The 14,677-nt window shown below is 32.1% G+C and overlaps 1 protein-coding gene and 1 pseudogene across 1 annotated transcript; both read right to left on the bottom strand.

The window, feature by feature from the left end:
- Positions 1-883: 883 nt before the first annotated feature.
- On the bottom strand, positions 884-1,519 carry LOC149139196 (uncharacterized). The gene is made up of 2 exons (XM_089450633.1): positions 1,240-1,519; positions 884-1,032 (listed from the first exon to the last, which is right to left on the bottom strand). The coding sequence occupies exons 1-2, from the start codon at positions 1,517-1,519 to the stop codon at positions 884-886; spliced, it is 429 nt and encodes a 142-aa protein (XP_089306759.1).
- Positions 1,520-4,650: 3,131 nt separating this feature from the next.
- Positions 4,651-5,505, bottom strand: LOC149139195 (E3 ubiquitin-protein ligase CSU1 pseudogene; annotated as a pseudogene).
- Between the last annotated feature and the right edge of the window lie 9,172 nt (positions 5,506-14,677).

Raw genomic sequence — 14,677 nt, 5'->3', positions numbered from 1 at the left:
CCCTCAATGCTACTGTTGGTGTTCAAGCACTCAATGCATATATTGAATCTTCAGAAGAAGATAAAAGAAGAAAATCTTGTGCTCTTCTATCTCAATCTCAAGTGGTGGGATTAAAGGAAGATACTGAAAAGGTCAGTCGGTGGATATTGGAAAATGGATTCAGAGTGATTGCTATTCTGGGTATGGGAGGACAGGGCAAAACCCTTTTGGTGCAAGAGGTATTCAACAACGAAAAGGTCCGAGACAGTTTTGACCAATTTTTGTGGCCTACTGTATCACCTAAATTTATCATAGGCTAATTGAGAAAATCATTTTTCAGTCTAAGAAGTATGAATTTCTAAATTTTGATGTAATATCTAAATTTTACTTTTCTCCATTGGTAAGGTAGCACTCAATGCATATATTGAATCTTCAGAAGAAGATAAAAGAAGAAAATCCTATGCTATTCTATCTCAATTTCAAGTGGTGGGATTAAAGGAAGATATTGAAAAGGTCAGTCAGTGGATATTGGAAAATGGATTCAAAGTGATTGCTATTGTGGGTATGGGAGGACAGGGAAAAACCCTTCTGGTGTAAGAGGTATTCAACAACCAAAAGGTCTGAGACAGTTTCGACCAATTTTTGTGGCTTACAGTATCACCCAAATTTGTCATTGAAGCGCTGCTGCTGTTGACGTTCAGACAGATAAAAGTGTCTGAGGAAAAAGAAGGGGGTGTAAAGGGAATTCAGGACAGAATTAACAAATATTTTGAAGGAATGAATAAAAATATAGAATGAAGACGTTGTATATTTGTTTTAGATGACTGTGTTAGATCTAAGTCATACTTCCATCCAGTCATTGCCCACGTCTATTGGGAACTTAAAACATTTGAAGTTCCTAAATTTATCCAAAACAAACATCAAAAAGCTGCCCAACCGCTTGAGTGGTCTGAAGCGTCTCCAATTTCTTGATGTTAGCTAGTGTCAACAGTTGTCTAGCATGCATTTGGGGGTTGAAGCCCACAGATATATAGTGTATCTCAATGTGAAGGGCTGCAGAAAGATCAAACATTTAAACACATATACAGAGACCATAAAATTGATTTGATACAAGAACGACTATGGCAGGGTAAGCAACATTACAAGCATACTTAATTATGAGACAGATAAACCTGAAGGCCAACACCACTACATTACAGTTCTAACTTTATAGTGCCATAATACTTCAAGTCTACTTCTTTGTTGCATTATTCCTATTACCAAAATTAGCAACAGCTTTGGCTTCCCTGTCAAGAACCCCAACAACCATCAATGCTCCTGTTGCAAAATAACTGCTATTGACAGGTGTTGTTCCTGCGTTGCAAGCTGCATGCCCAGCTGTAATCAAAGCTGCTTTTGATATCTCTCCGAAAAATTTGCCAAAATCTGCCACCTTTGCTGCAGCAGTGTCCATCACTTGATACTTCTCGTCTAACTCTTTGGCTTTGCTTAAAGTATCTTTTCCTAGGGTATAACCTTTTGAAAGCATTGTTGTAACCATTTTTACTGCCTGGTCAGCAAAATGTAACAAAAAATCTCAGTTGCTTATCAAGGACTTCAAATTGTCCAATAACAATAATGTTAATATCCTCAGAATATCATAGGCTAATTGAGAAAATCATTTTTCAATCTAAGAAGTATGACTTTCTAAATTTTGATGTAATATCTAAATTTTACTTTTCTCCATGGAGTAGTCTACCTAGGCGGAGGAATGGCACGATTTTTGTCACCGCCTGGAAAATCATCTGAATTTGGCTGTCCATAATCCCTCTGCCCTCGACCACCCTCCCCTAGCTCCGCCACCCTCCCCTGGCAATCCTAACATTCCCTGACAGAAAATCCGATCGGAGTTGGAAATCCTGACATCCCCTGACAGATCGGATCTGAGCTGGAATTGCAGCCGTGGAGAGTTATTGCCATTTCCAATTTGAAATGAGGAATTGCGATCTCGCGGGCTGCTCATTCACCTTCCTCCTCGACTCGGCGCCTCCCGCTCTGCAATTCCTCCGCTCTGCAGCTCGCCACCCAGGGACAATTCAGTGACACCTCCGACTCTGTTAATGACTGATTGAGACATGCACCATTTATGCCCTGTATCTGTCGCCGGCAATCGTAAATCCTCGAGTTAGCGAAGATGCCGCAGAGGCATTCAAAGAACAACAATGACTTGGCATTCTTTACATACGATGAGAAGAGAAAGCTTGGGTATGGTACTCAAAAGGAAAGGCTCGACAAGGACTCCATTAAGCCCTTTGATGTCTGCTCTCTATGCCTGAAGCCATTGATAGACCCCCTCTGCTGTCAGAAGGGCCACCTCTTCTGCAAAGAATGCATTCTAGAATGCCTGTTAGCACAAAAGAAAGACATCAAGAGGTAAGATTTGTTATCCTAAATAAACCCAGTTTTTAGTTTTGAATTTTTTGGAGTACTGGGTATTGTTTTCCCTTGATTTGGGCAAATAGGTTCCTGCTACCAGTGTCTTATAGGATTCTATAAGGGTTTTCTCTTTGGGTGTTACTGGTCCTCTGTCGGAAATCGTTCCTGTATTAGGGTTTTTCATGGAATCGATCCTGTTATTAGGTTTCTTGGGGAACTATGCAAGATCGAGAAAGATCGGAGAGAACATACAATTTTTAGATGTGCTACCCATAAAAACATGCACTGTAAATTAAATATAAGTAATGTCTCTTCTTTTCCACAACTACTAGAAAGTGAATATATAGGTTGGTTAGGGAAACTATAGGACACCAATACAGAACAAGTAAAAACTAAAGTCAAATGATGAGGAGCGATAAACCTTCCTTTTTGTAATTAAAGACCCTTTTGACATGATAGGCATTAACCTCCTTACAAGATCCGCATTACAATCAAGTTGTTTCATAAAGCAAATGCAACAAGAATTTAGCAATAACACAAAATGCTTTCTTTTCTTTACATATTCAGCACATATTCATCGAGGCTCATGCAGAAGACATTGATACCCTATTTCAACATGCATAAAGAAGGATTTGAGGCACACCTCCAAAAGTATGGTAATAAACATGATTCACATTGAAAAGAATTGAGTTAAGCCTTGGATGTGGTAAGTTGTTACTCATTTTTACTAATGCAAATTAGTTTGAGTTTGCTCCATGATTTCTCTTGAGTGGACATTTGCCAAAATTTTATGGTTCCTCTTCTTCATATTTTTCACTTTCCTCTACTTCACTTACTTTGGGATGATGTCAGTTGTTATTACTCCAGGTTACCACATTGCTTCAATCATTTCATCGACCTTTTATTCCTCTTGGAATCTCTTCTATGGGTTCATTGTGTTCTTTGGTGGAAAATTCTTGTACTCCTCTTGGAATCTCTTCTATGGGTTCATTGTGTTCTTCGGTGGAAAATTCTTGTATGGTGGAAATGGTTTTATTGGTTCAACTCCATTTGTTGGACACTTTATGGTCTAATTGTAGCACAATTGGGTGATGTGGATTCTAAGATAAATACAATAGAAGGAAAATACAAAAATACTATATTTTGGGAGAAGCTACTTCTTGAGAGTTGTATTTTACATGGTGTGCATTCATATTTTATTTTCTGTGATGTTTCCTTTTCCATTGAAACATTCAACTTTCAGATTTAGGCATCAAAGAAGGGGGTGCTACTACATACAAAGTCCTGATATATAAAATTTACGCTGTTAAGAATGGATTTCATTGAACTTGATAAAATTTCTGCAACTCCAGAAATCAGTCTTTTCAATCTGTTAAATATGTTATAAAGATTAATGTATATCACGCAAATATTACGAGGCATTTTGCCATCTATAGCCTCAAAGACTTCCAATTTTATCTATAACGAAGATCTAGCTTAATAGAACATTTCCTTTTTCCTTCCTAATGATCAATAATGAATATACGACAAAAATCAAATCTACATAAAGTAACATAGTGTCCATTCTTGGTAAGATTTTTGCTGAATTGACTTGAGCAACGGAAAAGCATGCGAGAGATATGATTGAGATTGGGCCCGAGTTCACTAAGTGAGCATTACAAAATTTTGCACAGAAATTATTTTATCAATTTCATCGATGGTCACTCATGGATATCAGCAGCCCCCAAGCAAAAAAGCTAAGATACTGAAAAAGAGAAAACTATATATTAAGCCCAATCAAATATCAATGGCATCAGAAATCAGATATTTTGTATCGCAATTAAATTATACATACAGCGCTAGGACTGATCTCTTGAAAACTAATGTTTTAGCGTATTCCGTTCCGTAGTCAAGAATATCTGATTCCATGAACTGCACCGAGGATATTATTACAGCATACATACTATCCAATAGATTCAGACACATAGGCAACCATATTCTCATACAAATGCCACATATTTACTAATACCATGCTTATCATATTCCTAGAACCATGCTAACTGAACAAGGCTGACTAATATATATATCAGAACAAAACATAATTAAATCCTCCAAACCCTCTTAAAGAAAACTTAGGATGATATGGAGTAAAAAGTAAATGCCTGCATGATTTTTCGATCACATGCCTGAAAAGAGATGCACCATCATCCTAAAACTCCAGATGCATAAGAGGCTCAAAATTAGAACACAAAAGCAAATCAAGCTTTATTTGGTCAAATTTATGAAATCCAACAAACTAAAATTCCAAGACTGCTTAATCATATTTGTACATAGTAGTTCAACATGAGTTTGATGTTCATGTTTTAACTGTTGGCCTCATAAGTCCCATGCCAGAACCACTTCCAACATGTTTAAAATCGGTTGCCTCCAAGTGGTCCTCGTGACCAGAAAATCCAGTACCTCCTTTTTCCAGCGTGATCAAATTCTTTTCTTTGCGGCTTCTATTGCAGACAAAACAAACCCCATCTAATTTAACAAATTTCTCTGCACACTTTTTGCAATAAATATGGCCACAAGTGCTGATTGCCATTAGTGTATGCCTGTTTGTTAGTGTATCTTTGCAACTAGGGCAAATAGAACTGGCCCCCAAAACCTCAGATTTTTTATCATGTCGATCCTTGGTAAAAATAACTGGAAAAAGAGACTTCAACTTCAGTTTCTCTTTACCCTCTGGGCAAATTGTATCAAGTGAAGGTGCCTCAACTTTTGCTTGAGCCTCGGGAGTTGCTAATGGCAGCCAAAATGCTTTCATTGTCCGAAGAGCCTCCACTTCAAATGTAGTCACTTTAACACTATTGGCCCCATGAAAACTATTTTTGTCTCGAATGTGATTTTTGTCATTATATTGAGGTACAACACCATTGTTTTGTTGATCAAATGCATCAAGTTCCTGTTGCCTCTTTAACAAAAACTTCTCTTCTTCCTCCTCCTTCTCCTATTTTTGATGTGCTTCATAGCTTGCAAGTTTCCTGTCAAATCATACACCGATAACACCAGCAACTTACAATACCCACTCATAAAAAATTTAAATTAAAAACCTAAATATATCAAATATTTTGTACTCTCAACATTGAAGTGTTGGCAACCTAAACTAGTCATTCTACTGATAATGAATAGGGATACAATCCCAGCAACACTTGTTTCTACCATGTAGTATCCAAAATTCTAGCTTAAACTATATGCAACGAATAATAAGAAACGGCTGAGAACGGGTATCTCTGGTCTAGAGGGATATGCAAAACTCACTTGTGTCGCTTCAGACCTCAGGGCGAGCGTCTCTTCACTGATCAGAACGTTCTTCACTGATGATCTAATGGCTGGAGGGAAACCCTTACAACATAATAAATGAATTGTAAAAATTTGCAAACTTTCAGCAATTGTAAAATTTTACAGCTCAAGGAAGAACCATTCAAATTTTTACAAAATAGAAGCAGCCAAAAAGAAAAAGATTCTTGAAATACAACAGAAGAAGTAGCTAGTTGAATTTAATAGAAATTTCACGCAAATTTTGAAAAAAATGAGTGCATGAACGAAAGCTTCAAAGATCATAAAAATAACGAAACACGGTCAGTAATATCGATGTCATCGGCCTAAAATCTTTAGGATTAAGATTTTTTTATATTTTTCCAAAAGTGAAAAAATAGCCGATTAACAGGAACAGCAAATACATAGCTTCGCTGGAAGAAACGATTGACTGATCAAGATCAGCTAATTTGTAATTAGTCATAAAAGAAGAAAAAAACAGCATTAAAGATCGCACGAAATACCGTCTCAGTCCCTCGCGCATGCCGAGGTTTCTGCCAGTCGAACGATCAATCATGGCCGCAATTTCAACTGTAAAAGGCAGTCGGTAAGATTTTTTTATATTTTTCCAAAAGTGAAAAAATAGCCGATTAACAGGAACAACAAATACATAGCTTACGATTGATTGATCAAGATCAGCTAATTTGTAATTAGTCATAAAAGAAGAAAAAAAAAAACAGCATTAAAGATCGCACGAAATACCGTCTCAGTCCCTCGCGCATGCCGAGGTTTCTGCCAGTCGAACGATCAATCATTGCCGCAATTTCAACTGTAAAAGGCAGTCGGAGCTTTCAACAGCGAGCTATAAAACACCAAAAGTATGAATGAATTCCGTCCACGACTCTTTAAAAATGTGAACCTGAGAAACAGGAAACTTGTACACTTGACGCAGGATATGCAAAACTAACCTGTGTCGCTTCAGACCTCAGGGCGAGCGACTCTTGACTGACCAGAACGTTTTTCACCAATGATCTAATGGCTGGAGATGATTTAATCGTCTAACAATCCATTTAACGGCCCACGTTGAGACACGGTGGCATGGAGGGGCGTTCGTCTCAGAGGGAACGCCTTACGGCGTAAATATGCAAAACTAACCTGTGTCGCTTCAGACCTCAGGGCGAGCGACTCTTGACTGACCAGAACGTTTTTCACCAATGATCTAATGGCTGGAGATGATTTAATCGTCTAACAATCCATTTAACGGCCCACGTTGAGACACGGTGGCATGGAGGGGCGTTCGTCTCAGAGGGAACGCCTTACGGCGTAATTACTACCTTTTTATCCCTTGGGAATTTATTTTATGAAACTCCACAAGAATAAATATATTCAAATGTGCTAATATTCTTAATATCTTAATGTTAAACAATTTACTATAAATATCTTTCGATAGAGATTTAAGAGCCCATCAAAGATTATACAAATTTATTTATATAGTTTGGATAATGTTAAGCGTGTGGATGTAACAAATTAATTTATTACTAATTCATGAATTATATAAAAAAATTATCTTATATTTTTTAAGAATCTAGTATTATTTATTTATTTTAATTATCTGTGTATTATTTTAATATTGTAAATATATATTTAATTTTCATTATTATTATGATTATATATTAAATTGAATTATTATTAATTAAATTTAAAATATTGTTATTTTGTTATATACTTTTTAACCTTAATCAATATCTTACTCTTTCTTACCATCCTAAATGGAGCTGCCTTTTTTGTTACATGAAAAGATTGAAACCTTGTTTGTTATATGAAAAGATTGAGACTATTATGTTACATGAAAAATTGGAACTACATACATAATTTTAAATAGATAACTATCACACAAAAAGTTCCTTAACAAAACATCCATTTACCAATTATTTTCCACTCCATAAATCTTTTACAGATTAAAATTAAATTTCACTCTTATTTTTTTATACTAATCTAAACTTTTTCAAAATCATGACATTTTAAATCTTTTGCTTGACAATAATATTAAACTTAATTCTTAATTTAATATTTGAAATGAATTTGAACTTGGACTTTTACCTTTCACTACACATAATGCAACCAATTGTTTTGGACATTACAATGCATAACAAAAAAGAATTATATATAATAGAATATCGATAACCAATTATTATTATAAATAACGAAAAAGAAATTTTAAAAGATAATTAAATCTAATATAATATTTATAAATATAAAATATATAAATTTAAATTTTTTATTTATTTAGAAATTAAAATTTTAGCTTTTGAATTTCATATCTCCATTGATATTATTTTGAAAGTGATTGAAATTGAAATTGAAAAAAAATCTTAATAATTTTAGTTGTAAAAATGGCTATTACAAATTCAATTTACAAACTAAATCGATTTGGATAAACTATTATTAATTAACTTAGTTAATGATAATCTTTCTTTTTTTAATCTTATTTTTTTGCCCTTAGATTTTTCCTTGTATTTATATTCTCTAAACTCCTTCTCTTTTTATAAACTTGTCTTGATCTTTCGAGTGGATTTTGCTCCATAGATGAAAAAGGTAGCTAAGTGTGGATAGAGAGAGAGAAAATAAATTTGGTTTGTGCATTGTAGTAGTAGGTGGGCCACAAACCTCAGTTCTTTATACTTGCATCTATTTCCATTGAAAGATAGAGAAGTAAAAACAACCTCACCTTCAAGTTGTGTTTTATTGCATAAGGGTTTCCTAAATCATATCTTATGATATTATTGTGGTGATTGATTGTGTTTTTTATGTACTCTATATTTTTTATTTTACATATTGGATGCATGAAAACAATAAATAAATTTAAAAGTCTAAGGAAAATAATCCTCATAGTATAGATTTCATATTTGTAAGTATAATTTTATCAAGTAAATTTCGAGATCACAGTCACTTTGAAAGATGATTTAGACTTTAAAACAAATTGGAAAAAAAAAACATTGAATCTTTTAACCACCTAAATTTACCAAATTAAATAGTTTAAAATAATATTTCTTACACTACTCATGTACAATTTAGGAAAAGTTTTTGGAATTCACATACGTATTTACTACTCATGTACAATTTAGGAAGAGTGTTTTAGAATTGACATAGGTATTTACCATAGAAATGTATTCTTCCTAAGTCAAATTTCAACATGAAAAAATAATTTCAATCACTATTAAAATAAAAGTACATGCGGTCATACAAGAATATATTAATGCATTTTTTTTCCAATTCCATATTAATTATTCACATGGTGTTTTGTGCAATTTTCTTCTAATGCATGTTTAAGATTTTTAGATTAGATAGTTTTCAATAAATACTAATATTATTTATTTTATTACTTCTTTACCAATACACGATGTAACCTCAATAGAACATTTTTAGTTTCGATCTCATGCACTAGGTAACAATGAGCCCTTCGTTCAATATAGATTCCTCACCCTTCCATATAATTGTAGAGGTATAAACAACATTTATTCATAGGATCGCCATCTCCATAAAAAGATAACCTTCAATATTAATAAATCTAAAAGTTGTGTTTGAGATGAATATGGAACTAGAATAAATTGCTATTTTTTATCCCTTGGGAAATTTTTTATGAAACCCCACAAGAATAAATATATTCAAATGTGCTAATATTCTTAATATCTTAATGTTAAACAATTTATTATAAATATCTTTCGATAGAGATTTAAGAGCCCATCAAAGATTATACAAATTTATTTATATAGTTTGGATAATGTTCATGAATTATATAAAAAAAATTATCTTATATTTTTTACCAATCTAGTATTATTTATTTATTTTAATTATCAAAGATTATATAAATTTATTTATATACCTTAGATAATGTTAAGCATATGGAGTGGTGTAACAAAATCATTTATTACTCATTCATGAATTATATAAAAAAAATTATCTTATATTTTTTATCAATCTAGTATTATTTATTTATTTCAATGGTTTGTGTATTATTTAAACAATGTAAATATATATTTAATTTTCATTATTATGATTATATATTAAATTAAATTATTATTAATTAAGTTTAAAATATTGTTATTTTGTTATATATTTTTTAACCTTATTCAATATCTTACTCTTTCTTACGAGCCTAAATAGAGCTGATTTTTTGTTACATGAAAAGATTGAAACTTTGTTTGTTATATGAAAAGATTAAGACTACTTTGTTTCATCAAAAAATTGGGACTACTACATAATTTTGAATGTTCACCATCACACAAAAAGTTCCTTAACAAGACATCCATTTATCAATTATTCTCCACCCCTAAATCTTTTACTGATTAAAATTAAATTTAACTCTTAATATTTTGAAACTAACCTAAATTTTTTCTTAATCATGGCATTTGAAATCTTTTATTTGACAATAATATTAAACTTAATTCTTAATTTAATTTTTGAAATGAATTTGAACCTGGACTTTTACCTTTCACTACACATCATGCAACCAATTGTTTTGGACATTACAATGCATAACAAAAAAGAATTATATATAATAGAATATCAATAACCCATTATTATTATAAATAAATAAGGAAAAAGAAATTTTAAAAGATAATTAAATATAATATAATATTTATAAATATAAAATATATAAATTTAAATTTTTTATTTATTTAGAAATTAAAATTTTAGCTTTTGAATTTCATATCTCCATTGATATTATTGTGAAAGTGATTGAAATTGAAATTAAAAAAAAATCTTAATAATTTTAGTTGTAAAAATGGCTACTAAAATTCAATTTACAAACTAAATCGATTCAGATAAACTATTATTAATTAACTTAGTCAATGATAATCTTTCTTTTTTTAATCTTATTTTTTTTGCCCTTAGATTTTTTCTTGTATTTATATTCTCTAAACTCCTCCTCTTTTATAAACTTGTCTTAATCTTTCCTTAATATATTTTTCTTTTCTTCTTCTTTAATTATCCTATAATTTTAAATCCACTCCCCCTTATTTTAAACTATTTTATAAACTTGTCTTGATCTTTCCTTAATATATTTTTATTTTCTTCTTCTTTAATTATCCTATAATTTTAAATCCACTCCCCCTTATTTTAAACTATTTTATAGTTCACTTTTATTTTTTACCGCTTATATTTTTCAATTTTGCAACTTTTAAATCTTTATCAGCTTCTTGTTATTTAATTTCTTATTTTTACATTTAATTTCATTAATTATCTCTTTTGAGTTTTCACTCGATTTCTTAAATTACCTTTTAATTAATTTATTTTTATATTTTTTTAAAAATTATCAAATTTCCAAACTATATTATTAAAATTATCTCTTTTAATTTTTTATTCCATTTTCTCTCGACCATTAATAATTTTTTTCTTTAAATCCTAACCCTAGTACTTTGTTTGGCCATCTTCCTTTTAATTTCATGTGCGTTTGACAGAAGTGTAAGCTTCAAATGTTTGATATAGCACGAGAAATAAAGACAAGGTATTAATTCCAAATTTGATTGCTTAAATTGATTTTCATTTAGCATATCCCTTTATATGAGAAAATAAAACTTAGACCATCGCCGTCCATGGTTCTGATACAAGTTACTCTGCATGAATCAAATCAAATATATTAAAATATATAATTGCTCATACATTAAATCGGTTATGAGCTTGATTGAAGCCTTGTGTTCAAGCATAAAATTAATAGCAATTTTATTTGAAATAACTAAGTTAGGAAGAAAAATATAATATGAAAAAGAAATTATAAAAATATATAATTATTCATATATTTAATGATGATGAATTCGATTTAAATTTTATTTTGATAACAAAGTTAATATCTTATATGGGAATTTATAAAAATTGAATTAACATTTAGTGGAAAAAAGTGAAAATGATATAGGATATAGCAAGGTCTTATAGCTAGTGTTCGGACGATTTAGTTTAATTATTGAATTTTGAAAAGTATGAAACAATTTCTGCATTTGAACACTAGTTACATAATAGCTACTCTAGCTTAATTTAAATATAGTTAAATTAAAGTAAAAAACAACAAAAACACACATCTATATTAATAAAAAAATACAATTAAAATAACAAAATAAATCATGATTGATATAATTGCTATCTTTACTCATAAAATCTCTATTTTAAATAATTTTAATATTCTTTTTCCAATAATTCTCTCAATTTTTAAATTGATTTTTTATATTATTTAGATCCACCTAAATTAAAAAGGCCCCCATAAATAAAATCACCATGTTTGCTTCACGCTTGTTGAAGAATCTACACACATAACGTTATGACTTATTGTAAACAAATGCACACCTTTTGGGTTTAGGTGACCTAACTTCGTATTTCATTTATGTTTTTAAAGGCCACGTATACATCATGACTTAATTTGATGAAAAATATTAGTTTTTATGTAAACAAGTGTATAAACTAAGGTTTGTTTTATGGATTTTCTATGTGCTTCCGTGTATGATTTGTTCCATCAAAAAGCATAAATATTTTCAATTCCAAAGTTGCATCATCAAAATTCAGAGTCCCGTTGTGTAGCGCCTCCATGGACTTTCAACGGCACTGTTGATATGGTATGACGTGGCAAAATGCAAATTATATGGTATGACCGTTTATGAAGTTTAAGTGGCCAGGTAGAGTAACACTCTAAAATAATTTTATTTTTTTTAAATCATATGGTGAATAGGTAATTGCCAGTCCTAATTTATAGGAGACACATGATCAATTTTTTTAGTTGCCACTATAACACCAAGAGTACATCCAACTATTACTAGGATCTTATGATTTTAGCAAAGCCACTCTTGTGCCGCCAAGGTGGGGGTGGGGATCTGCTTCTGGAGCCGCCACCACAGCAGGTCGGTATCATCAATAAAATTTGAACTGCAGTCTCCTGAGCTTCGCCCAAATAAACTTACGGTCAAACCACAGATCACTGTATAAAAGAGAAATTATTAAAATGAGGTATAATAAATGGTTTGCCCTTTGGATAGTTCCATCGAGTGCTTAAGGATATTTCGCGTTGAGATGGGTCCTTAATGCCAAATTTAAATATAGAAAAATGGAAAAAAGTCTCGTAAAACATAACTAGCAAGACCGGGCTAGTGCACGATTTGCGGTAGATATATTTAACGACTCGAGTTTAGAATATAAAGTTCAGGATTTGTATCTAATTGCAGCGAAACCGCCAGAAATTAGAGAGGTGCCAAAAGCTTATCCAAAATAGTTGTGCGCATTGGGTTGTAAAGGTAGAGATGGCACCGTACGTACTGGGCTCGGTTCTCACAACTGCAGCTCACACAGTCCGTAATGGGTTGGGGTCTGCAACTTCACGGTTTGGTAGTCTGACTGTACATCTGATATGATTACACAATAAGAGCTAAACATAATAAACCAATTAAGATTTAAATAAATACTATTAAAATATTAAAAAATAAATTAATTTGATTCGATACTTGTGAGTTAATTTTTGGCGAGAGTAAAAAATATTTATTTAATAGTCAACGTTGTATCGAACACGTTATATCCTGCCTGCCTTGCTGTAGGAATAATAAATAACCCATCCACAAGATGAGAATTATATACCGTACCGATCAATAAACGAAGAATTATTGAATCTAGCAGTAAATTATCATTACTTTGTCACTGGATCCTTCCATCACCCAAATCAATAGTAGTAAATTATCATTACTTTGTCACTGGATCCTTCCATCACCCAAATCAATAGTGTCAGAGATTGTCCATTAGAGTGAAATATCTATGTCATTGTTTAGACCGCTGAGCAACGGAGAGAACATATGAGAACATATCATAAGACTGACAAACAGAGATAACAGAAAACACATAACACACCCTCATCAGAAAATCCTTCCTCGTTATAGACACAACCATGGTCGATTACTATTAAACTCAATATCTCACGTTCTATCTCTCTAGTGTTTTGGCCACTATTTCAACTACAAGTTTCACCCTTGCTTATTCATACCTACAGACATGCTAAAGTGAAGAGATATGTGTGGACGAAGACCAGTGTGCATAGGTGACAAGTAAAGGAAGATTGGAAAATGACATTGACTAGGCTCACTGGCATATTTTTTTATCATATAGGTGTTGTAGATATGTGTGGAGGAAGACGTGTATGCATATTTTTTTATCATATAGGTGTTGTAGATATGTGTGGAGGAAGACGTGTATGCATAGGGCGTGTGTGCATAGGTGAGGAAGTATGGAAAATGGCATTGACCAAGTTCACTGTAATATTTTTTATCATAATTTTTTTTAGGTTTTGTTTAAAAAAGACAATTTCTGTTATCAATATTTTTGGAGCTATATCTACATTAATGCACTGATAGTGTGGTGTGGATAGGTGACAAGTAAAGACAATTTCTGTTACCAATATTTTTGGAGCTATATCTACATTAATGCACTGATAGTGTGGTGTGGATAGGTGACAAGTAAAGGAAGATTGGAAAATGACATTGACTAGGCTCACTGGCATATTTTTTTATCATATAGGTGTTGTAGATATGCGTGAAGGACGACGTGTATGCATAGGTGTGTGCGCATAGGTGAAGGAAGATTGGAAAATGGCATTGACCAAGTTCACTGTAATATTATCATATTTTTTTAGGTTTTGTTTAAAGAAGACAATTTCTGTTATCAATATTTTGGAGCTATATCTCCATTAATGCTCTAATAGTATATGCCAACTTTTAGATTTAGGAAAATACAAAATCCAAAGGTTGGCATATATTGCCAAGTGCATTAATGGAGATATAACTCCAAAAACATTGGTTGCCAACAATTTCCACCTAACTTATGTAGATTACATATTCTTCAAGGTCGTTGACATGGCTAGTGCAACCCTCTCTAACTCAATTGTTGGTTCCATTAACATAGACCAAAAGGCTCACAGTTGAAGTCGGAAAAATATCGAGAAATTTGCACGAGACAACCCGTGGCATGTCTTTTC

This window comes from Pinus tabuliformis, chromosome X, assembly GCF_031772625.1.
Source record: "Pinus tabuliformis cultivar Carrire ecotype Pingquan chromosome X, CPIR1, whole genome shotgun sequence".
Taxonomy (NCBI): domain Eukaryota; kingdom Viridiplantae; phylum Streptophyta; class Pinopsida; order Pinales; family Pinaceae; genus Pinus; species Pinus tabuliformis.
The sequence above is the reverse complement of the archived record's forward strand: the minus strand, read 5'-3'. Positions and strand labels throughout refer to the sequence as shown.